At 41.5% G+C, this 24064-nt stretch overlaps 5 protein-coding genes across 6 annotated transcripts in view; 3 read left to right on the forward strand and 2 right to left on the reverse strand.

Annotated features, from left to right (window-relative positions):
* The window catches only part of slc7a7 (solute carrier family 7 member 7), a 24572-nt gene extending 23027 nt beyond the window's left edge, over nt 1–1545 (reverse strand). The window contains exon 1 of the mRNA XM_008428023.1: nt 1498–1545. The gene's annotated coding sequence lies outside the window, so the exon portion shown is untranslated. The remainder of the gene's footprint in view (nt 1–1497) is intronic.
* Nucleotides 629–4005, forward strand: ccnb1ip1 (cyclin B1 interacting protein 1). Of its 2 annotated transcripts, none has more exons than XM_008428020.2 (5): nt 629–732; nt 1938–2244; nt 2331–2477; nt 2680–2854; nt 3507–4005. In XM_008428020.2, exons 2-5 carry the CDS (start codon nt 1939–1941, stop codon nt 3671–3673), a joined length of 795 nt encoding a protein of 264 aa, XP_008426242.1. In that variant the 5' UTR covers nt 629–732; nt 1938; the 3' UTR covers nt 3674–4005. The 2 variants fall into 2 exon arrangements, with proteins under 2 accessions (XP_008426242.1, XP_008426241.1); XM_008428019.2 differs by lacking the exon at nt 629–732 and adding an exon at nt 1012–1133.
* A 211-nt stretch (nt 4006–4216) lies between these two features.
* ttc5 (tetratricopeptide repeat domain 5) lies at nt 4217–7801 on the reverse strand. The gene is made up of 9 exons (XM_008428026.2): nt 7519–7801; nt 6635–6767; nt 6325–6536; nt 6089–6239; nt 5918–6009; nt 5637–5837; nt 4941–5155; nt 4637–4781; nt 4217–4556 (listed from the first exon to the last, which is right to left on the reverse strand). Exons 1-9 carry the CDS (start codon nt 7579–7581, stop codon nt 4449–4451), a joined length of 1320 nt encoding a protein of 439 aa, XP_008426248.1. The 5' UTR covers nt 7582–7801; the 3' UTR covers nt 4217–4448.
* Nucleotides 7802–7888: 87 nt separating this feature from the next.
* LOC103476007 (N6-adenosine-methyltransferase subunit METTL3) lies at nt 7889–10104 on the forward strand. Its single transcript, XM_008428025.2, has 4 exons — nt 7889–8291; nt 9081–9271; nt 9359–9808; nt 9910–10104. Exons 1-4 carry the CDS (start codon nt 8186–8188, stop codon nt 10087–10089), a joined length of 927 nt encoding a protein of 308 aa, XP_008426247.1. The 5' UTR covers nt 7889–8185; the 3' UTR covers nt 10090–10104.
* Nucleotides 10105–12404: 2300 nt separating this feature from the next.
* Nucleotides 12405–23833, forward strand: cnih2 (cornichon family AMPA receptor auxiliary protein 2). The gene is made up of 6 exons (XM_008428027.2): nt 12405–13978; nt 16787–16855; nt 20597–20644; nt 22383–22495; nt 22578–22721; nt 23440–23833. The coding sequence occupies exons 1-6, from the start codon at nt 13898–13900 to the stop codon at nt 23465–23467; spliced, it is 483 nt and encodes a 160-aa protein (XP_008426249.1). The 5' UTR covers nt 12405–13897; the 3' UTR covers nt 23468–23833.
* The last annotated feature ends 231 nt before the right edge of the window (nt 23834–24064 follow it).

Here is a 24064-nt window from a genome sequence, read left to right on the forward strand (position 1 = left end):
AGTTGAGTTAATTGGTGACAGGTCTATGGATCTAGCGCATTAAAACACGTTGCTTCCTTGAGTGAAGTCATGGAAAATCAAATTAAATCAGGCTATTGTGAACCTCAATGAGTTTGTGACACCTTCTAGGATTTTGAACAATTATGTGAATAAACATCATGGGAATGTCGAGCCATTAACGAAGAAGACGGATGCTGTGCCCCAGACATGAATGGATTTTGGTGCAAAACATGAAAATCAACCTCAGAACAAAAGCAACAGACCTTGTGACAAATTTGGATAAAGCTGGTAAGAAATTGTCATTATCCACTCAGGGACGAAGAAGCCATAGCAACATAGAAAAGCCCAAGTAACTAACTAACTTTCTTATTTATATTTTAAACATCTTCACTGAGAGCAAAGTTGCAACAATTTGAAATGTCCACAAACCTGTCAAATAAGGTTGATATATAGTCGTCAGAAGAATGTCATTTTCTTAGTCCACCAAGAATATTTACATACATTCTGTACAACTTAAAATGACCCATCTGTAGGTCAGTAACTTATACAAAGGGTTCCCAAACGTTTCCATGCCATGACCAAACAACAAACAGCACTAGCTTCTGGGTGGAAACGCCATCATTTCTTCAGTCTTTCTTGTCAGAAACTTGTCCATTTCACACTTCTACATTAGCTTGAGGAGCAAAGCAGCTTAATAAATTTGACTGGCAGCCAATCAGAAAGATGAGCATGGTAAATAACATTTCAATAAATTACTTTAACTTATATTTTATTAATGATTAAAAAACATATTGGATTTTATGATTTTAAAATATATGATTAAAAATGTATGGTTTTTCTGGCCCCCCTTACTCCCTCTTGTGGCCCTCCATGGGCCGCGGCACCTACTTTGAAAGCCACTCATTCACACTATTAATTCTTGTAATTAGTAATAGGTCACATAGTCCGACTTGCTTATGGTACATAAGATCAACGTTAGTCGTTTGAAGGTTGTAATACTGAGGTATATTAGTTATATATATATATATTAGTTATATTTATATAACTAATATAATCTTTAGTATTATTAACAGTCAGATTCAATCTTTAGTATAGCGCCACTTGATGCTAACAGCTAGAGGAAGAATTAACTGGTAAGAGTTAGCCGTTGGATGATAAAAAAAATGTTTTATGCCTGTTTTATGTTTTTTAGTTTAGCATTTTAATGTAAAGCGCTGTAAGAGGTTGTTTTAAAAATATGGATAATACATAAATAGTAGAAAACGCCTTAATAAACACAAGTGACACGACAACAACCAACCCTAATTAGCTTTAGTTAGTGGGCAAGCTAAACCACTATTAGCTTTCTAGCTAATTTTAGCATTTAATTAGGGTAAGTATAATGTATAAATATTGTTATTTACTTTTTAAAAATATAATGTCAATGTATATTGTAGCTTTCCTGCCTTAAAAATATTAAAAGTTGGTAAAAATGAAGCTGAAAATGTAATAACTTACAAAGTTAGCATTAGCAGCCAAAGTAGTAGTTGAAACGTAGTCTAAGCATTATTTGATGAGAAATACTGTGGAAAAAGTACTTAATAAGAAAAATTTTAGTACTTTATAAATTACGTACTAACTTAAAATAAATTATTTTCACTTTAAATTTCTTCTTTTTGAAATTTGAAAGCAACAGACATTTTGGCCAATTTGGAAGAATTGGCAGGGTTGTATATTTTTTAAACTGGGCAAAATTGAGACAACTTGTTTTTCAAGACTCTACATATTGATACTGATGACATACCAAAAAAATATTAAAATCTACATTTTTTAAGTTGTTGATATTGAGCTGTCAACTTTCATGTATTGCCCAGAATGTTTTGGCTTACCTACTCTAGATGTATTTTCCCAGTATTAATATTTTGGACTCTGAGAAAGTTTGCTCTATTTTTCCCCAGAATGATGGCCATGTCTCTCGGTGACGACACGCTGCTGTGCAATTACCCAAAGTGTCGTGCAAAGCTGAGCGGCTTCGCCTGGGTCACATCCTGCTCCCACGTGTTCTGTGATCAGCACGGGTCCGGTGAGTTCAGCCGCTCTCCTGCCATCTGCCCGGCGTGCTCCACTGCCCTGTCCGGGAAGCTGGACATTGTGAGGACAGAGCTGTCGCCCTGTGAGGAGTATAAAGCCATGGTCCTGGCAGGTCTGCGACCAGACATAGTCCTGGACATCAGTTCTCGTGCTCTTGCCTTCTGGAGCTACCAGGTCAAGTATCTCATTATTTGCACGTAAAACTTGCTCCGTTTTCTCCCTTAAAGCAAAACCGAAGTAGTCATATTTTGTGTGTGCAGGTCCATCAGGAGCGTATGTACCAAGAATACAGTCTCTCCCGTGCTGACACACAGCTGAAGCAGATGGAGAAAGTTCTGAACCAGCAGAACCAGAGCAGAGAAATAGAACTCACTGCCATGAGGGGGGAGATCGCCTCGCTGAAGAAAGTAAGCTGCAAATCTTCTAGCTGCAACTTACTTTAAGAAACAACGTCTTCATCACATCCTCCAATTTCTGTCTAATTGAAAAAAAACATTACAGTATTTGTGTGATGCAGTTTGCACAAAATGCTCAGAGATCGATAGAGATCATCGTATCTCCAGCTTTTGAAAATTATACAACTCTTTAATAGTTTTTTTTTTTCCTCAGGTGATGGAGGAGTACAAGAGAAAGTACAGTGAGGTGTCAGAGAGGCTGATGGAGAGGAACAGGCAGTACCAGAAGCTGCAGGGCTTGTACGACTCCCTGAGGCTGCGTAACATGGTGGTGGGAGCCGGGGAGCGAGAGATGCCGCTACTACATGGAAATCGAGACTTGAACATCGGTACTGCAAACACACTGTCCTGTTTTTTATGTTTTTAAACCAGGTTCTCTAAATGATAGTTTGCAAGTACCTGTGGAAACCCCCCCCCCCCCAAAACAAAGATATTAGTCACTATATCACAAGGTAAAACTGGAATCAGCACTTTCAGACGATGTGGTTTAGGTGTGAGAGTGTGTAGAGTTTTACCTGAACGTAGCTTCACATCCTTCCTGGCGTCATCAAAGTGTGCTGCTTCCAGACCATTAGGCCAGAGCCAATAAATTGTTTTTTTGGCCCCTTTAAAGAATGATCTATGAAAATAACACCTTACCATTATGTGTTACAGATGTTAATTCACCCAAATCTTGAATAATTCTGATGATTGTGCATAGTGTTAAAGTTATCTTTATGTTTTTCTCCAGAACAGAACAGAAGTAGCATGTTTTTGACAGCTTTTGCTCTATAATACCTAAGCGGTTTATTTATGCTGTTAGATGCAGGTCAGGGTCAGAGGTGAAACACCTTTAAGCAAAAGAAGCTATAACAAAATAAACTCATAATGCAAGGCAAAGTTCAGAAGGCACATTTATAAACTCTGTTGTTTAACACAAGTTGTCTTCGTTCATCGGAGCAACGATAAATGCTATCCGTCTATTTCCTGGGTTTCACTTAGCGATGGCCCGGCAGGCGACCCCTCAGAGAAGCCCTCAGTTCCTCTCTGCTGCCCCCATCGGCGATTCTCGTTTCTTCTCCTGCCTGGAGGGCGACGGAGCCAAGACCTTCTTCCAGTTCAGCTCTCCGGCCAGAGACAAGAACCAGTCCTTCATCAATAAGCACTGAAAGCAAATCTTTACTTTTATGCTTGCTGTCAAAAATTTACAGATGTTTTTCCTGGTGTGTTCCGATGACTTATGAATACTATAAGTGTATTTCTTGCATTAATTGACTATATTATATTCTTATGTAATAGTAGAATTTTTGTTATTGGTGACTTTCATTTTCATCTGTGTAGATCATCTAGTTCACATTGACTAAGATAATTCAGTAGTTATTATTGATATTTTTTTTATCTTTATTTAACTGATAGACTTATTATTGAAGGTATAAATTGTAAACATGTTTACCAGTGCACCATAATAAACAACCAAAGCTGGTGGTTATGTGAAATCCAGGCCTGGGACTGAATGTTTGAGAAAATTAAAGAAAATGTTCTGGAAATAGTTTTACAAAATCAAACATGAATTGCACTTAGTTTTGTAATTTATTTACCTATTGAAAATCTGCAAACGGCTGTGCCACATGTAGAGCTGTCTTTAAGATGTCCAGCTTTGTGCTGATTCGACCATAAGGATTATTTTTTTAAGATACCACACAAACAAAAACTTCACAGAAAAAAAAATTTATTCTTTACGTCAAGTAAACAGAATTCAGGACTCCACATTACAAGCTTATTTATTTATAAAATAACCCTGTTTTGAAAAAAACAACCAAGTAGGATCATAAATATAAACAACCAAAAAAGTGAGGGGTATTTACAGAAAAAAAGGTGAAAAATCAGGCACGGAATTGGAAAATTTGAAAAACCTAACCGATCGATTCACTCCAGCCGAAGGTTTCAGTGGTAGCTGACAGAGACCGGGATCTGACTTTGGGCGTTCTGTAACTTCCCGTTGACAATGAGGAGCAGCGGTGAATCCACACGTATGCTTTTAAAGTCATACGACTGTTGCAAAGAAGACACGAGGAGGTTAGACCCGCAGGCCCTAAAGTGAAATCTCACAAAACGACGCAGGAAATGCTGACCTTGTCTTTATGTGTGATGCTGTGACGCTTGACGTTGGGTTCAGGGACGACCACGGAGTCGCCGATCAGGACGCCCCAGTTGTCCGCCGTGTTGTAAACCATCACCACCAAACACGTCTCCTCGCTGTCGACCATCCCAAACGTACTGCAGAGAACGAACAAGGTGATAACAAAAACCAGAATCTCACAAAGTGTAACAGCAGTGGTCCTCATTTGTAAGTACATGATGATTAGACAGCACTCAGGAAAGTATTGACTGAGAGATCAAACTACAAAGCCTAAAGTTTGAGAGTAGTTCACTTACAAGGCCATGCGACCCTGAGAGGCCAGGCTGAACACCACCTTCCCCAGGGCGGCCACCCCGCCATTGTGGCCATGCGTGAGGGAGGAGAGGGGCCGCGGCTCGAGGCTGCCCACTCGACCGGACGGAGAGCGGAACTGCGGGGACGAGCACGGCCCCAAAGCGGACGTGTTGAGGTTTGACAACATCGTCTTCAGCCGACGGGTTTTCACCTTGCCCTGCACGCGCACACACACACACACACACACACACACACACACACACACACACACACACACACACACACACACAAACACACACACGCACGCACACACATACAAAAAACAAAGTCTTGGGCAAAGAAGGGATGAAAAAGAACAACCATAGCTGCACTTTGCTGCCACCTTGTGGTCAAAACGTGGATTGTGCACTTTTTCCACAGTAAAATTCAAGCACTTTTCAAGCATTCTCAATGAAAATTTTCATATAAAAATACAAACGAACTAAAGAAGACAGGTTCAACTCACTATAGTATTACATCATTTAGCAATGTTAATAATGTTTTATGGTTGCATTCTACATAGCAAACTTTCTGATGTTTTAGAAAAATAACTTAAAAACAACACTATGGAGCAACTTAAAACTCTTTGTTGTAGAACTACTGGACGACAACAACAAAACATAGGGTAGTGGTGGGACAGAGCAGCATGTTTGCCACACCTTGTTCTGGATGAGTTCTGTCACTTTCTCCAGATACTCCAGCAGCTGCTTCTCCTTCTCCAGTGGCTCCTCCCAGTTTGGGTCCAGCGCCGCCGCTCGGCTGTAGCCTTCGAGCGCGCAGCCGAACATCTCCTCGTAGTAGAAGAGGTTGGCTCTGTTGAAGTGCAGATCTGGCATGCTACTGGCAATCCTGTCCGCCGCCTCCATCGGAAGGAAACCATATCAGCGAATTTTTCAGTTTTAACAGCAGGAATAACGAGGGTATCCTTGTGTAAACTCACAGATTTTGCATAGGCGCTTAGAGCTTGTTGGGAGAATTGTGGGTTCTGACCGCAGTTGAAAAACAGAGACAAGTAGGCGTTTCCAAGAATGCCTGAAAAACATGAAACAGTGAATTAAAAGTAAAGTATTTAAAGAAGCATCTAGAGCTCCTTCGCCATAATTCTACTTACACCATGAAGTCCCATCACCAGGATCCAGCTGCACCGCTTCCCGGGCCAGGTCCACGCTCTCCAGCACGTGCTTCCCGTGTTGATCTTTGTTGGGTGTTGGCAGTTGCCTCAGCACCATGGAGAGGTTGCGTAGCGATACCTTATTCTTCTCCTACAATAAGTAAAAAGATAATGAAGTGATTAAGGTGATTAGATTACAGAGAAAACAATCAGTGCTCCTTGTCTAAGTGACGTACATGCTGCAGGGCACCAGTGAAGCAGTTCTTGGATGCAACCAGGTCTCCCTTTTTCCAGTACTGGTCCCCCAGTACGTTCCAGGCCTCGACCAGGCAGGGATCCAGCTTCACCGCTCGGGACAAGCACTCCTCGGCTGCAGCGCTGAAGTCCGGGGTCACGTTCAGACACCTGCCTTTCTGCAGCAGAAACTCTGCGTTGTGCTTTAAGATGTCTGACAGAAACAAACAAAATAAAAAAAAAATTAGTTTGTGAATGATATTTTACAGTATTAATGTTATGAACATTTTGATTATGAAAATCTAGAGCCACCTTCTTTCTCCTCCAGCCTCATCAGTGTTTCCTCCATCTTCTGTTTGACGTCACCGTCTCTCCGACCGGCCTCCTCCACGCCGTGTGTCTCAAAGTAGCAATCTCTGAAGTTATGCAGTTCGTCCACCAGCTCCTGTGTTGGTAGAGGACAAGTGGTGAGAGCAATTCAGGCCACTGTTACAAAAAACATACAATGACAGAAAAACCAAAACAAGACAAGACCTTTGAGGACACAATTGCAGTAATCAATGTTACTAGAGATAGTCATTTAATCCTGGAAATGTTCTGCAGGTGATAGAAGGCTGGCTTTGTAACTGTCTTTATATGTCTGAGGAAGTCTGAGTGAACCACTCTATCCTGATTTCAGGCCTGATCATTAGTTTCTAGCTGTAATAACTGAAGCTGTGTGCTAACTCTAGATAGTAGATAGTAACATCTGATTTGTTTCTGTTCAGCTGAAGAAAACTATGGCACAACCATGAACGAATTGTTCTATGGATCTGCTCAACATTTGAACAGATTCAGTTTCCTGGTGACATTGTTTCAAATATCTCTTTCTTTGCATTTTTTAAGCGAACACCAGTGACATAAAATGTAGGAAAAGCGGCATGAAATAGAGCTCTAAATTGAGTGTGACTTACTTGATGATAAAGCTGTCTGTTATGATGCCTACAATTACACTAGCCTTTAGAGTTCACTTTACCTTTCCGCAATTCAAGACTTTCTTATGAATGTTATTTAAGCGTGTATTTGAAGTGAGACAGTATAACAACAGCTGACTGAAAATAACAAACTAGGACTCCATATCATTCCAATGACCTGCAGTGGTCAGAGGCTATGTTTGCTTATATCAAACTGAGTGACGGTGATCCAGAATAACCTACCTTGATGATCTGCAGCTCAGTTTTATCTTCTCCAGCTCCACTACTCTCCTCTTTCTCCGCCATCTTTGCTACGGTTTCGCTTGAAAAACAGCCTCGGAGGAACCCAACGAGTAACGGAAAAAAAAATTCTCAGATGTTTTTTGAACAAATTCTACATTTAAACATAAAACCTGGCTGTATGGAGCGCTGCTAATGTTTCTTTATTGTTATTATTTCAATACTGCAGAGCAATTTTTCCACAAAGGAAAAGAGCTTTTACTTTTAGGGACACCGGAAGTTGTCTTTGATAAGTTTCTTCTTCTTGCTTGTTTGCAGATTGTTGGCAAACAGCATTTGGTGCGTTACCGCCACCAACCGAGAAGGAGTGTAAATCAGGACATCCAATCTAAAAGTGTTTTATCTTAAGCGTAACTGTTATATTTTTAATGAATGTTAACAAAGAAAAGTTATTCTTAAAATTACAAAATAACAACCCGGGCTTTTCGGAATTGAGGGCCTTTTTTGACACAACGGAACGGTTTTTTGGCCAAACAGAATTTCATTCCGGCGTTTTTTTCCCTATGCACCACGCATACTTCACTCTCGGGAGCGCGGATTATTTTCACCAAGTGTTTTGGTCCACTGTGACCAATTTCTGTGATCGCACAGCTCGGTGATCGAGCTCATCATGTCGGACACATGGAGTAACATTCAGGCCCATAAGAAGCAGCTGGACTCGCTGCGGGAAAGGCTGAAGCGACGGCGGAAGGACCCGGCGCAGCTGTCCGGGACGGGTACGTGAAGTTCGGGATGTGCACGGCGGCGGGAGCGGAGTCTGCAGCTTGCGGACATCGTTGCTGTTCCGGTTAATACTATGTTAAAATAATAGAAACTATCACTGGAAAACTTGATTAAAGTGAGATTGCCTGCGCGCAAGGGTTAATTGAAAGCATTAGATATTGAAAGAGCCTTTTCTTTTATTATAGGTCTGTTAAAATATTTGTTACTGCCATATAACTAATGTATGCCTTCTACATTTTGAATATTTAAAAATTATGCAACCCGTTTAGGAGTCCACTGATCGGATGGCTGACTTTGTATTAGGATAATAAAGTTGATATGAACGACCGATGGTAAAACGGGCAATTTAAATATTATTAGGATCTCACATTTATTAGAGATAATAAGTAAAACGAAAACTAACAAAGAAGTAACCTTTTGTTTTAACATATGACGATCAAATCCATTCATCAATCGAAGCATGAAGCCACTGTTAATTCCTCAATTGTCCATCCATTACGTATCGATCCTCTGATCAGCCGATCATCCACCAATCTACTATCCACGTATTCATCGATCTCCATCCAGATTTTGTATTACAAAATACCGACCTACAAAACACTGACCAACACAGTAGGCAAAAATGTACATTTAGATTCAAATATTTCCATTCAAACATAGCAAATAGTTATGCAGTAAATATGAATCAAAGTTATGGAATAAACCCATTGCCCTGGGTGTTCTCCCTGTGATTCCTTTCCAAATGGAAACATGACATTTCATCAGTTTTGTTCTCCACTCAGACGGCGGGCTCAGCGCTGAGGGTTCCACAGCCAGGAGCGACAGCCCAGCTCCATCAGCTCCCTCTACTTCTAAGGGGGAGACGGAGCAGCCACCGGACCCTGAGCTGGAGAAGAGGCTGCTGGGATATCTCTCCGATCTGAGCCTCTCGCTGCCCACAGACTCGCTGGCCATCACAAATCAGCTCAACAGTGTAAGTCTCCCAACAGCGACGTGAGGCTATTTAACTGCATCTTTCGTCCCTTTATTTAGTGTGTCCATGTTGTATTTATCAACACAGGCGGAAGGTACGGTTACTCACGGATGCATCCAGAGCCTGCTGCTCAAGTTCTCCGCCCAGGAGCTCATCGAGGTCCGGCAGCCTACCTCCATCTCCTCCTCTTCCACGACTTCTTCTCCGCCCACCACCGTCGTCGTAGCCGTGGACCACACAAAGCTGTGGGCCATGATCGGCTCTGTGTCCGGAGCCCAAAGAGCCGGGGTCAAGAGAAAAGCCGAAGACCAGACCCTCGGCGGCTTTTCGCCTAAACTTCAGAGCTCCGCGTCTCCTCCTCACGCGTCCTCCTCCTCCATTACGCCGGCTTCCTCCCTGCAGCTGGCGGGATCTTCAGCGGCAGGAAGCGCTGCCGAGAAGAAGGGCCGCAGCAGCAAGAGCCAGTCGTCTCACGTGGACATGGAGATCGAGAGTCTCCTGAACCAGCAGTCCACCAAGGAGCAGCAGAGCAAGAAGGTTAGGAGTCGTTTTAGATATTTCAGGAAGCACCGTAATAGCCAGGAGAGTGACCAGAGGAGTCTCATTTTCAGTGCTTTTATTTTATTTTTGTCTTAAAGATGAGTCAGGAGATCCTGGAGCTCCTTAATGCCAGCACAGCCAAGGAGCAGTCCATCGTGGAGAAGTTCAGGTCTCGTGGTCGAGCTCAGGTCCAGGAGTTCTGCGATCACGGGACAAAAGAGGAGTGCGTCCGCTCAGGAGACACACCACAGCCCTGCACTAAGCTCCATTTCCGGTAGGTTGTTTACGCCTTCTGCTTAACAAACATTTTCATTTATTAAAGGTTTTCCAACTTGTTTTAATTATTTTATTCTGAATATATTGATTTTCTCTTACAAAATTTAGTGCAAACATATACCGTATTTTCCGGACTATAGAGCGCACCACACTATAAACCGCACCTACAAAAAAAAAAAAAAAAAAAAAAAAAAACTGGAAACGTACATATAAGCCCTACCGGCCGATAAGCCGCTGGTATCTCCGCCATCCTTAATAAATCTGCTGTTAAGGACGCAGCCCTCCGTCTCCAACGCCGAACCATGGATTTGTTCACGCCGAGCTGACGTGCAGCGGCTATCGATCTTTACTGCCAGATCGATAGCCTTCAACTTAAAAGCGGCATCATATGAACTTCTTCGTGTGGTTTCCAGAAATGTTTGAAAACATTTCTCCGTCGTGCCTGCTGCTAGCATGTGCTTGTTCTAAATGAAAATTAGCATTTCTTCTTTGATTTCCAATTTTGACTTACAATGATTCACTTCCTGTTAAAGAGCCCCTTGGCGGCTGAAGAAAAATCAACAGAAAAGCCGCACCGGGCTAGAAGCTGCATGGTTCAAAGCCGGGGGGTGGGGGGGAAAGTAGCAGCTTATAGTCCCGACAAATACGTAAATGTAAAAAAAAAAATCATATAGCAGCAGCATACCAAGTAGCTGAAAGAATAAAAAAATGACTTGAAATAAATTTTAATAGCTTGTTTGCTAGGTAGAATTGGTGAACAAGACTCAACTTAATTAAGGTAAGCTATACCAAACTTAACATAAAGGTGAAAAGGATTGTAGCTAGCTGGAAATATTTGTTTACATGTGACTAGCTAGCTCAATGTTTCTGAATGTTAGCTGAACGAGCTAGCCTAGCAGTCAGTTAGCCATAATGCCATGCTAAATACATGGAAGTAAAGGTTGCCAGGTAAAACTAATCTAAAATAATATACATGCTGCTAGCTTGTCAGTTCAGTAAAAGTAAATACAACTTTAGTTTTCAGTTTTCACTTCTGAAATCACATAACAGCGATGGTGGTTAGGAACTGGGCTAGTTTCAGTGGTAGCTAAAGAGACATTTACTTATGTAAGAGCAGGTAAGAGCAGGTCATTGTTACAATAGCAACTAATTTAAGTGAATAGCCAGGTAAAAGTGGATGCTCTGCCAACACTGTAAAGAGATCAGCCAAGATATCAGGAAGAGAATCGTGGTCTGGTTCATCCCTGGAAACAATTTACTTATGCTTGAAAGTGCTGCATTAATCTGTTCAAACAATTAAATGCAAGTTTAGATGTGATAATAATGTCTGACCATCATGCGGCTCAGGAAGAAGATGTGCAGATGTGTTTAGCTTTGTTAAGTCAAAACTTGTTGCAACAACTTCTCATTGCATTTTCAGCAGCTATCACATCTGGAAATAGTTTTGCCCATAGTTCCCTGCCAAGTCTTAGTCAGATTGGATGGACAGCAGGTGAGAACAGAATTTTTTTTTATTCTTATCATAGATTCCAAGTTGTGTTTAGGTTTGGGATGACATTAAATATACTTTGAAACCTTTTGAGTCACGGTATGTTTAGAGTCCTGCTTCTCAGTCTGACATCTGTCATATCATGCAACAAGTTTTCTTCCCACTTTGTTTTCTTCTGTTTACCTCCATTCATCTTCCATACATCCTGATAATGAAAAGCTACCAATTTAGTAACAAGGTGCTACACACTGCGTTTCAGATTTTAACAAAAATGGCAAGTTTGTCTCATCTGACCAGAGAACTTTCTTCAAACATCTGGTAGATTTCCAGCTAAAATTAGCAGAAACACAACAACTACATAACCACCATCTTACATGGTTCTGATGCACAAAATGAGACTGAACCATTGGATGCTGTGAACATTTCTCTTTTTCCCATATCTTTGACATTTTTGAAAGCAGATGCCAACGCTCGGATCTACAGAACAAAATTATTTGGTGCTTTTCAATTTTAAAAAAAAGAAAGTATGTGGCACGTCTTTGCATTACGGCACCAGCGGTTTCTGAAATCAGTTCATTGTGAGGCTGAGATCGACTGGGGGGGGGGGGGGGAGAATGAGAACGAGGCAAAGTAAAATACAGCAATTTACTGCATGCTAATGGTGCGGAGGCAGGAAATGACAGGTAACAGAAAGCAACACCCTCTCAGAGCCAGACTTACATTTCACCAAATGATGGATGATTGAAAGCTCTGGTGAGGAGGGAGAGGGAGGCAGACATCTCCAGCTTGCCCTGCCCCCTCATCAGTCTCTGAGGAGCAGGGGATTATAGAAATATAAAAATGCACAAGAGAGGGACGCTGACAGAAAAGGGGAGAGAGGAAGCAGGAGAGCGGGAGGGAGACGGAGCGACGCTATTGGTTGACTTTTATAACACCGACCGTGGTTGAAATTTTTCTCTCGCAGTCTAAGAAATAGTGGAAAGAGGCAGCCAGAGACGGCAGACTCAGGAAATACACATCTCTGGAAAAAAAAAGAGGGTCTGTAGCAGAGGGGCTTCGGGTGATGATGAGAGCCTGGTACCAATAAGTCATGACTTCTGAGAGCCGTGGAGATGTCTTGCTTATCAACAGGAGTGTTTTCAAAATCGGCACAACTGCGTACTGTGAACATGTAGATTCCCTACAGGGTTCTGGTTAAATCTTTTTCCCAGCACTCCTTTTTTGTCTTCTTCTTCTTTTTTTAATTGTTTTCGGCCAGAAGTGAAACATTTTCCTGGAGAAGAACCTGCGTGTGAAGGCTCTCTCTCTCTCTTTTGAGGTTGGAGAACTCTGAGGAATGCATCTGAGACGCAGAAACAGGGCAGACAACACTGACATGGTGCCGACCCAAACTGACAGAAACAAGGGCAGAGTGGACTGTTCAGAGGCAGACATGGCTGCTCCCGCAGACAGGTACTCCCTACTCGATGTTAAGGTCAGTTAAGGTATCCATCCTTGCTCTTGGTCGTGTATCTTGAGTGTTTCAAAATTTCGTGTCGATTCCAAACTTGTGCCGTTTGAGTGCTCTTTTGGTAAATCACTGGAGCAACAAGTATTTGTCACAATAAGCCTGCGAAGCAATACCTTCAACTTTAGGAGGGAATTATAAATGCTCAACAGCCTACTGATAGAAACAAGCTGGATGTTTATAAAACCGTTAAATATGACCTGGAATAACATGCCAATAAGAGTGTCTCAGTCTGAACTGTAAGCCATAGTAAACTTGACTACCATAAGCCATAACCACCCTGGACAGTAATCTTTTTTTTCTTTTTTATTGCTCTTAATATCGACAACAATCCTGCTCTTCTGCAGTCGGTGTGTCCATCAGACACTTTTACCTTCAGAGACATATGTGTAGGTTTTGTCTCAGGAGAAACTGCTCGGCGGAGGAGGAGGCAGACTATTTGCCTGTCAGAGACTGAAGAGAGAGAAAAAAGAGGAGCACCGGGTGTGTGTGCGTTGGGGGCAACAACAGTGAAACTGTGGCTGAGAACAGATTTCCTCAGAGCTCCCCAAACCCCAGCGAGACGTCCTGCTGTCAGCCGCACAAAAGGGGAGACAAACACTGGAAGCAGCTTGAGCTCACTATTGATCGTCACTGTCAGTGATTGCTCTGCTCGCACCTGAAGTGGAAACAGACAATAAGCAGCCAGCCGCTCAGGAGGGAGGGACACCGGTAGCCTGAAAACGATACAGAAAGAAAGCAGGCGGGAAGTTTTTTTGTTTTTTTTTGTTAGTTTGTCCCCCTCCCTCCGGTCATCAGGCTGGCTGGGGAAGCCATGGCGTTCACCTTCGCGGCCTTCTGCTACATGCTCACCCTGGTTCTGTGCGCCGGGCTCATCTTCTTTGTCATATGGCAGGTGAGTGTCACCGAAACCACTGCACACACACACACGCACACACACRCACACACACACACACACACGCATACAAACACACGCACGCACACACTCGAATCGGGCACATGTTGGGGCCTGTGGACGTCCACTCTTATATCATCCCACACAGGCAGACAAACACGTCCACCTACACGCAGTTGTACAACACTTCTTGGTTTTTTTTCTCTTTTCTTCTGCACAAGCACTTATTGGCTCAGGCCATTTAGGGTAAAAGTAAAAAAGTAAATGTGCCTTAATAGTCCTAGAATGTAATAGTTTGATTCTTGGCACCAGTGGCATCTCTAAAGGTCAGGCTGCAGCCCACCACTACAACCAGGGGGTCACTAATTATGACAACCAATGAACAGTCAGATCATTATTACTGTGCACGTTATTAAAAATATGTTTTTGTGTATGTGTGGGTTTGTGAGCGACTTAATTCAACTTTGTATCACTTCTATGCCTCTTCTTGACCAGTGAAATTTCGCAGATTTTTTTTAACACCAATAAAAATATAAAAATAGGTTTAAAAAAAAAATCTAGTAACAGCCAAGGTTTAAAATACTTTGACAGGGCCGTTTTTGTGAATACTTTAACAGTAGTAAATAGATGTGTAGTAAAAATGTGTTTTTGCTTTTAGATTGACAGAGTTTCGAACTGTTCACTTTTATGAGCAACAAACTTTAACGATCTTTGAAATTATATCTTATGGCTAAAGATTATATGACATTAGAATAGTTTCAGTTGAACATATAAATGCATAAATTGGAATTACAAAAACATATTTGCCTGACAGAAACACGACAATTTTGAGAAAACTAACGTTGTGCCAGGATGAGGTGGTTTTACAGCTGTATCAAAATCGAATACTTATTCACGTGTGGTTTTAGTTACATTTCGTATTTAATGGAAACACCACCACTGCAAACTTGTGTTTTTTGAACATTAGTGGAATATTGGCAAAGTTTTGCCCACATTTCTAATGGAAATGCAGCTCTTGAAGTCTACAGGTAGGTTAGTAGAACAAATTTCTAAGTCAAATGCATTAATTTATGAATGTGTCAATTTCTGTTTAACACAAATGTTATCAGTTGGATTGTTATTCCTTTTAAAAGTGAATAAGGTAACGTAATGATGCACGCAGTAGCAGTTTTTAAAGTTAGCGGTGTGGGCAGCAAGAGACTATTTAATAAAAATGCTAACATATGAAAATCTGGACTATTTTCCAATATACTGCTGTTATGTCCCATAACTGATACTTATCAGTTTCAAATAGATTACATATAGCTCCTTACACTTTCAACGCTGTGTAAACGCGGCACGATGCCTCTGGCTACATACTCATAGACCTGTGCTGTTTTCCACTTCTATGTTTTTCAAATAAGATTTAATCAAATTTCCATTACGCCTGCTTCGGAAAATGGACATTTGAAAAAAACGTGTCATGGTTGGTTGAAAAAGCAAGAGTCGGGGGGTGGGGAGGTAGGAGGTGCTGAATGTTGTTCGCCCAGGGCACCGAACAAGCTAGCGCCGTCCCTGGATGCATGATTTCTAATTATGCAATCAGTCAGCCATCGGAGAGCTCCAGACAACAAACACTTTCTCAAACAAAGTGCTCCGGCTTCCTGAAAGCCTCACCGATCATGACTCTGACCCGCCAGATTGGGCTTCATCCAACTCCCTGCTTTGGGTGGAATTTGCTCAGACACCTCAGGAGACCTGAGCTCTTTGTTTGGCGGTTACACACTCTGCAAATATCTCCGCTTCGATGTCTCACCTATTTTTTTTTACATTTGCTGCATGGAAGCAGGCAGGCAGGCACAATGCGAGATATGAAACGCCTCATTAGGGCTATAGGACTTAAAATGACTAACGTACCAGTTGACTAAGTGGGTGAGACTGTATGTGAGTCACTCTGCGTGTCTGCATGTGAGGCGTGCGTCTGGCTCTGTGGTGATTTAAACACGCCCGTCAAACCAGGAATATGTTCCGACTCCCTCCGCCCCCCCCTCGTGGGTCTGTCTCCACCCACGGGTGCAGCACCCAAAACTATGTATGGCTCACACAACCAATCAGCTTTTATTCTACCCCCTCAGCCCCCTCTCTTTCAAGAGTAACCATGGTGCCCGGAGAGGGGACTCACCATGTCTCCATGGAAACTGCATCTGTTTACAAGGGAGCCAAGTGTGAAAGATGAGGGGGCGCCATATGGGCTCAGACGGGGGAAATTACCGGGTCGTTTTCTATTGTACATAGAAGTGGTTCCTCTCTGCTGACGTTCACTCTCCTCCTGCGTCTCAAGGAGCAGTCGCAGTCATTTCCAAAGCTCACCGGCCAATCACTGCGTCGGGTTGTTTGTTTCTTTCTTTCTAATAATTACTTTTAAAGAACTAATCTGATTTTGTCTTGCATTAAATAAACAAAAACATTTATCCAAACGGAAAATTCATGCATTTTTTTACCTCGAAAACTTTGCAAGACACACGGATGCTTTTAATTATTGATGAATGTTGCTAACAGGTTAGTGTTTCTTCTGGAGCTGCTGTGTGTAAAAGGGGTGAAAAATTCACAAGACAAGCCAGATCAATGCCTCCACTAATTGCACATGTACAAATCCATCCCTAAATCACCATGTGTGCCTCTCACGATGCGGCCGCAGCTGGGCGGTATAGGCGCTGCTCGTCGACAGCATCGGCCTGCAGCCAATTGTTACGAGTGTGTCTGGAAAGTCGAAAGAACATTTTCTCACACCGTTCTGCTACTTTTTTCTCTTTTCTTCTTTTTTTTCAGATCATTGCATTTGATGAACTCCGCACAGACTTCAAAAACCCCATTGATCAGAGCAATCCTACCAGAGCGGTAAGAAGAACCCTGTTGTTTCCCCAAATCTAAAACTAAAAAAAAAACAACAAAAAAAAACATCAAACCTTCATGTACTTGGAGAGACATCTCTGCTTTCAGATTTTCTTTTTCTTCATGATCATTATGCAAACAGAGCAGGCAGCCACCATTTAATGGCGGAGAATGGTCTGGGGATCCCTCTGGGTATTTAATTGAGCTCCGTTTAGAGCGATGCATTAATTTTCTTAGCAATAAATATTTGTACTTTTGATTTTACCGTTAATCCCGGCTTCCAAGCGATTGCCGCCGTGGTAAAGCAGACGGTGTTTCTTTGAGAAGTCATTTGTATGCAGATTAAAGCAATCAGCGCTCTTCAAAGACGTCGGCTCCTTGGCCTAATCACTTAAAGAGATCCATTCAAATGAAGCCCCTGTTTAGACAATGATGAGCTGCGATGCTGTCAGAGCAAACTGCGTTGCAAGAACAAAATCTATAATTAATTAGAAAACAAAACAAAACAAAAAAGCCAATATTTGTCCTAGTTTCTATAAGAGTTTTCTTCTCATCCTTTGACCTTTTACCAAAAATCCAATGTATTTTCTTTGGATTTATGTAATAAAGGAGGACAGAGACGCACATATTAGTTCAAGGGAAGTAGGGGTGGGCGATATGGATTTAAAGTTTTATCGCGATATTTTGTGATATGATAGTTATTGTTATCATAGTAACAGTAGCTTTTAACGCTTCTTTAGGAAACAACAGTCAAAGCCCCACAAACACAAATACTGCTCTTGAAAAACGTTCCCATTTATAATACGCTTCTTAAGTCACATAAAGAAGTGATTTATGCCACCAAACTACACAGAGTAACTGCATTTAATCCTATTATTATTGAAGCTCTCATTGAGCAACCAGTCGATAAACATAGGAAAAATAACAATCCCAACAATACGGACAGGTTTAGGGTTCTTTAACGGTAATTAATTGGAATTTAACGTGATAACGATAAATCTAAATCGTTATCACAATAAATGATAAACGATGCGATAAATGAAATTGGCATTTGACTCAGTTTACTCTCGTACTAAACAAGTAGCAGCCGTTTGGTCCTCAGATCTGACAGAGGTTGAGTAATTTTATAAAGAATCACAGGTAAAAATGTTTCTCCTGGTGAAAAGCTGGTGGAGTGAAAGTTTTGACTCAGCTGTGTCGAATACAAATCCTCGACACTTTTCGAATTAGCATTTGCAAGGAATCCGTCTTTAATCTTGAAAATTAAGTGCTGCTATCTATCACATAAAACACAATAGCGTACAACAATATAAATATATTTTACTGTCCCACAAGCTACAGAAAACCTCATCTGTATCAGTAATTCCTCCCTTTGCTTAAGCTAACAGCGCTATCATGAGTCAGAAGAAAGTGCCATCATTCACTTAGCAAGTGAGGAGCAGCTGTGAGCGTCTTTTTTCACAGGATAGCTAATGTTCTAACAGTCATGTGAATCTTCATCTGAAAGTGAGGGAGCGATGAGGAGSGGGAGAGGAAACTGTGAAACCAGGCCGTGGGTGTGTGGAGGCACGCCAGCCACAGGAAGTGGAMACAAAAGCTGCACCACCTGTAAAATCCATAACGGTCTCTGAAAAAAGGGGAAGCCATTTTTCAACGCGGAAAGCTCGTTGCATCAAAGCTGCATGACTGAGTGGCGTTGCCACACACACGCACGCACACACACACACTGTAAGATGACAACTCAAACACGTCAGGCATCTAAAAGCTGATGTGCAGCTTCTCCCCAAAAATACAAATCAACTGGACAAACAGAAGAGGAACTGGATGGAAACAGACGGATTTAAGCCAAGAGAAACTGGCGTTCGCTCGGCCGGGGTTGTGTACAAAAACGACAGAGGCAGTAAACATTTGATTACATACAGACAACATGGCAGTGTTGAAACGTGTGTTTCTAGTTTGGATTTGTGTTTGTAGCTAATATTCACAGTTGGAGTCTTGTAAGCCCAGTCAATCCTTTCATTTATACCTCAGCTAAAATCCCCTTCATAGAGTTCAAACGTTTAGTAAGCATTCATCTAACACTAATCTCATCTAGCACAGCAAACATTCCTCATTAAACAACTCTTTAGTTCAACAACTAACTTACTACTTCCTGTCTTACTTCAAAATAAGAGACTCCAACACAGACACAACATGGCTGCCCCAGAAATCAGACCTCGAGTGACAAAACCCAACTCGACCGCGTTTTAGGTGTCAGAGAAACTTCTAGATTTGCACATTTTTTGGTGCTACTATTAACAACACAAGCCACTAGCSAACTTTTCTCTCCCATTTTGTGGATTTAAAAAGCAGCTTAACAAGAAAGAAACGGTTAGTTTGGCCGATAAATAGTTGAATYGTTCAACTTTCGTGATATTCCTTTGCCGCCCTGGATACGAGGACTTCCAGCTTCATTTTTTGTTTTAAGAATAATTAATAATTTGGGAAACTCATAAGATCCGACTTTATATTACAAAAAATGCGCCGTTACTTTGAGAARCAGACACGACTTTATTGAGAAAAATCACAGCTTTTTAATCTCAACGTACGAAAACTTATTACACCTTAGCGGTGGACCAGGATGTGTGTGTTTTTTTTAAATATGGCTGCAGAATAATTATTTGTACCAATTTGATTTAAATGAAAGCACGTCAAAGTGCTTCATTTTTCAAAGCAGCAGGTACAAATTACATTTTGTAATCTYTTCATCGATTTCGCTCTCTTTTATTTGTTTTGTGTAATTTCTCTCTGATAAATGTCCCCCGTTTGGTTGATTCGGTCCCACTGAGCCTGACTGACCAGACACAAATCCTCAGGGAAGCTACGGGCRATAAAGACGGAGTAGCACAACGATGTACAACTCCCAACACCGAACCAGATAACATTCKGTTTTATCGCATCACATGTTGAACAGCATCGCTGCGCCGCTGMCGYATGTGGGGCACGGAGCTTGAAAAAGACGRAGGGAGTCAGACAGACCGAGCTAACTGTGCTGAAGCTGAATAGTTGATAGCTGGCTGAGGATTCAGGGCAGAATTTACTCTCAGGTCAGCAGGGGATTCTCCATTTATGTCCACATTTTYGGAAAAAAATCGACTAAAGGGAGCAGATATCAAGGGGCCTCGACCCAAGACAGAAGCTTAAAAAAAAAGGACTCATAAATAAAAGGGAATTAGACTTGCTGATTAACCAATGTTTCTTGTTTGATGTAACTTTGCTTCACCGAAGAAAATAAATAAAATGGATGAACCATCTGCTAATGACCGGACTAATAATATTTTAACTTCGCTGCTCTATTAAACACATAGTTTCCCCACGCTGGCTTATTAGAGAACAACCCAATGAGTGACACACAGATAGTGTTTGATCGATGCTGTGAAAGACGGACGGCGTTCATATCAGAGMTCGGCGTCGAGTTATTACTCGCAGGAGGGCTGTGAGCAGTCCAAAACATCGCAGTCCATTAAATGTAGACGGGTTTATGAGTGTAATCACTCATAAAGCTTTTYGAAAACTAATAAAAAAAGAAAAATCAAGTGATTGTTGGYGTTTTAKTTCATAATTATGAACATTAATATTTCCAGCTCTCCAACAGATRAAGACGTATTTGTTCCTTTAATTATGTGACTGTTTTTGTTTTGCARGAACATCTTGTAGTTTGCAGACTATTGACAGGCGGTGTTCTCTCTTCTTTGTCCTCCTTTTTAGAGAGAAAGGATCTTAAACATCGAGCGGATCTGCAACCTGCTCCGCAGAGTGAGTAACAGATGATTCTCACCTTTTGGAYGGGGTGGAGGGGAGCGGATGACTAAGGCAGAGGGGCTTCAAACAACCAAGACCATTTGTCTCTTTTGCACACACACACACCTACACACACACACACACGCACGCACACGCACGCACGCTGATTCACATATATTCCTGTCCTGCAGACAGGCGGTGATGGAGATGCCATCAAGGTTTTTATCTGTGGAGTTTTTTGGGTTTTTTTTCCTTATCTTGTTTCGAAGCTTTTAGTGAAAAAATAAACTCAAGAGTCTCTGAAAGCTCCTGTTGCTCTTTATGCTCCTTTGGAAATGCCTGAGTAGGAAGTTCAGGATGTAGAAACAGGGTAAGATTCTGATCCATTTGAGTTGTTGTTATGGAGTAAGAGATGAAGGGACTCACACCGTCGACTCTAACGTGTAAAATAAACCAAAATGAAAGAAGTGAAACTGTATTAGCCCTGAAACACAGTGATGGCAGCATCATGCATGAAGCTACAGAARCCCTGTTTAGAGCCACAAATATTACATGAACTTATGAAAAATGGCAGCTTAAATAAAAAAAGAAAGAGTCTACTATAAGAAGTTGTTCCTTTAAAGAACAACCGTTTTAAATTGGTTTTGTTTTCAGGTTCTGAAAAAGAAAAAAACTCCACTTTCTTTCATGGGATGTTGACATTTTAAAAAAATGGCAGAACAAAAGCAGATAAAGTTGTAATTGAAAAGTCTCAGAGTGAAAAATGAACAGCAGTAATTTATTTAGCCATTTAGTCATGAGGAAAAAAACTGTGGCTTCATCTTTTCGACATATTTTCACCACATTTGTAAAAAAAAAAAAAAAAAAGATAGAGAACATCCATAAGTAAATATAACTGGAATAAATTCAAATGTCAGTCATATTATAAGGTTATTCACATATTAATGAATGTCGGTTCCAAAACGAGAAAAAATGTTTGCAAATTAAATATTTAGTTACAATCAAAATAGTGGAAAATAAAATATCTATAGTAGACGCTGGTGGGAACTCCAACAAGAAAAAAATAGATCTTAAAAATAGAAATGACACGTCCAGTGTCATTCTGCTGTGGAAATCCAATGCAATTATTCCACAGAAGGGTTTCAAAGCAGCTAAAACTGACTTTTGTTATTTAAAAACTTCAGTTTGTGTTTTGTAATTTTTAATAAAGTCACTCAGACGCATTGTGAAGGCAGCTCTGGACCCGCAGACTGCAGACCTCAGTACCAGAGCCATAATGGAATGGTTCAGATCAATCTGATAGAATGGTCTAGTCCAAGTCCATATCTCKATTCAAATCCGAGGCAAGACTTTAAAATTATGCTGAAATTGTGTGAAAAACCATTAAACCGATAATAGAAAGGGCAAAAAAGTAGAAAATAATTGCAGCCGTTCTGCATTTAGACAGACTGTTGAGCAGGAGTCTGGARGCTCAGGATGCTGCTGACTGCATAAACAAAAAAACTCGCTTTCATACAACGGGACTAAASTACTGATTTGTTGGAGGAAAGCTGGCAGCTTTTAAATCAGCGTAAAGCCCAGAAACAAATAAAAACAGCCTAAATACCTCCGGAGCTACTTCTTCACGTTCAGTTCAGCAGCAGTGTGTAACGGTGACGCCTCCGCTCTGAAGGTGTGACTTTACTCGGCGCGACAGTGCAGGCGGCACAATCCCGGCGATGCTTAATCCAGTCCCCGTGTCTGTCCCAACCAGTTGGTGGTACCAGAGTACTCCATCCACGGCCTCTTCTGCCTGATGTTCATGTGCGCCGGAGAGTGGGTCACACTTGGCCTCAATATCCCGCTGCTCTTCTACCATCTGTGGAGGTACGGTCCCACAGCAGCTGTCCCGTCGCTGTGTGTCGAGCCGACCAGCCAAAACCCCCCCTCCCCCCGCTGCTCTTTTCAGGTTCTTTCATCGGCCGGCCGACGGATCGGAAGTGATGTACGATCCGGTCAGCGTGATGAACGCCGACATCCTCAACTACTGCCAGAAGGAGTCCTGGTGCAAGCTGGGCTTCTACCTGCTCTCTTTCTTCTACTACTTGTACAGGTGAGTAGAGACGCGGTCGTCCCAGAGGTTGGTTAATGAGGACATTCAGAAAAAGTTCAGGTTTTCAATCACTTCTTGGAGCTCTGCTTCCTACTAGTGATTTTAAGTGGGAGTAAATATCTTTTTTCTTAGTCAAAACTGTTATTTTATTCAGTTTTGATGTTTATTTAGAGTTAATTTGAAGTAGTCACATGTACAAATCATGTTTGGTGTCTGTTTTTGATAGAAAAGAGATTTTTTTTTTCCTTTATTTTTTGAATTATAATAATAATAATCAATTTAATTTGTACCGCACTTTTCATTAGCAAAAATCTCAAACTCTCATGTTGCCTCATTTTTTGAACGGATGGACTTGTCGCATGAAAGTCACTTTTTTTTTATATTTCCAGCAAAATAAAAGTAATTCAACTGAAAGTAACCACAAATCTGTTCTTCAAGAAGTATTCTTAATTGCATTATTTCACATTGATATTTGCTAGTGAGAGAAAAACAAAAGACTTAGATTTATGTTTGGATGTTTACGATCGTATTTGACCCGAGAGCTTCTAAATATTGCCAATAAATTCCCACTTAAGGTTTGCCTTTTGGAACATTTCCGAGACATTTCCATGCACGTATTTGTGTTTTTCCATCACTTTGTTGCACTAGTTACAGATCAGTGATGCCTCTTGTTGTGACACAGACATTTTGTTAACTTTTGCCCAATTTCCCTCCTCAGCATGGTCTACGCCTTGGTGAGCTTCTAACAAGTGCTGTGAAGATCTAACCGGAAGGAGCTGTAAGATATCCAAAACCGACGGAGGCAAAATCTTCTTCTTTTCATATTTTCTGACTCTTTTGGCCTAAGACTGATCTGACTGAATGTGAGTGTATAACGGTGTTTAGGATCTCGTTTAAGCCCTTCATCCCAGATACCGTTCTCAGAAAGCCTGAAGAAAAGAGAGGGGAAAAAAAGCAGATCTGAAAGACTGAAAAGAAGCAAAAAAAAAAAAAAAGAGAGAGGATGTCAGATGTTTGAGATGCCTTCGACCCCGATACACAATTCACCGATATTTCTGAAGGGCTGGATTTCCCCGCGCTGCTCTTACCGATCCGGTCGCTCAACTCACTGTGAATCTCCAAACGCTTAGGGGCCGGAAAAGAAACGAACACGTCTGTAACCTCCGACTTTCAAAGCGTTCAAGGATTGTTTTGATATCAGTCGTCATGTTTAAAGCGCCGGTTACGTCGAGCGGTAGCTTTAACCGCATCGCAGTCGCATTTCGCGTCTTCGCTGCCGGAAGAAACGCAGAACACCGACAAGGTTCGTCAAGCTCTGACACGACAATTGAAACCCCCCCAAA

This window comes from Poecilia reticulata, linkage group LG14, assembly GCF_000633615.1.
Source record: "Poecilia reticulata strain Guanapo linkage group LG14, Guppy_female_1.0+MT, whole genome shotgun sequence".
Lineage (NCBI taxonomy): Eukaryota > Metazoa > Chordata > Actinopteri > Cyprinodontiformes > Poeciliidae > Poecilia > Poecilia reticulata.

Coding starts and splice junctions, on each gene's coding strand:
- ttc5 (XM_008428026.2), bottom strand. CDS start 7,581: ATGGCGGAGAAAGAGGAGAGTAGTGGAGCTGGAGAAGATAAAACTGAG. Junction 6,537..6,634: donor GAGGCTGGAGGAGAAAGAAG/GTGGCTCTAGAT, acceptor TGTTTCTGTCAG/ACATCTTAAAGCACAACGCA. Junction 6,010..6,088: donor TGGTGATGGGACTTCATGGT/GTAAGTAGAATT, acceptor CATGTTTTTCAG/GCATTCTTGGAAACGCCTAC.
- cnih2 (XM_008428027.2), top strand. CDS start 13,898: ATGGCGTTCACCTTCGCGGCCTTCTGCTACATGCTCACCCTGGTTCTG. Junction 16,856..20,596: donor AGAGCAATCCTACCAGAGCG/GTAAGAAGAACC, acceptor CCTCCTTTTTAG/AGAGAAAGGATCTTAAACAT. Junction 22,496..22,577: donor CTCTTCTACCATCTGTGGAG/GTACGGTCCCAC, acceptor TGCTCTTTTCAG/GTTCTTTCATCGGCCGGCCG.
- LOC103476007 (XM_008428025.2), top strand. CDS start 8,186: ATGTCGGACACATGGAGTAACATTCAGGCCCATAAGAAGCAGCTGGAC. Junction 9,272..9,358: donor TCACAAATCAGCTCAACAGT/GTAAGTCTCCCA, acceptor TTATCAACACAG/GCGGAAGGTACGGTTACTCA. Junction 9,809..9,909: donor AGGAGCAGCAGAGCAAGAAG/GTTAGGAGTCGT, acceptor TTTGTCTTAAAG/ATGAGTCAGGAGATCCTGGA.
- ccnb1ip1 (XM_008428020.2), top strand. CDS start 1,939: ATGATGGCCATGTCTCTCGGTGACGACACGCTGCTGTGCAATTACCCA. Junction 2,245..2,330: donor TTGCCTTCTGGAGCTACCAG/GTCAAGTATCTC, acceptor TTGTGTGTGCAG/GTCCATCAGGAGCGTATGTA. Junction 2,855..3,506: donor AAATCGAGACTTGAACATCG/GTACTGCAAACA, acceptor GGTTTCACTTAG/CGATGGCCCGGCAGGCGACC.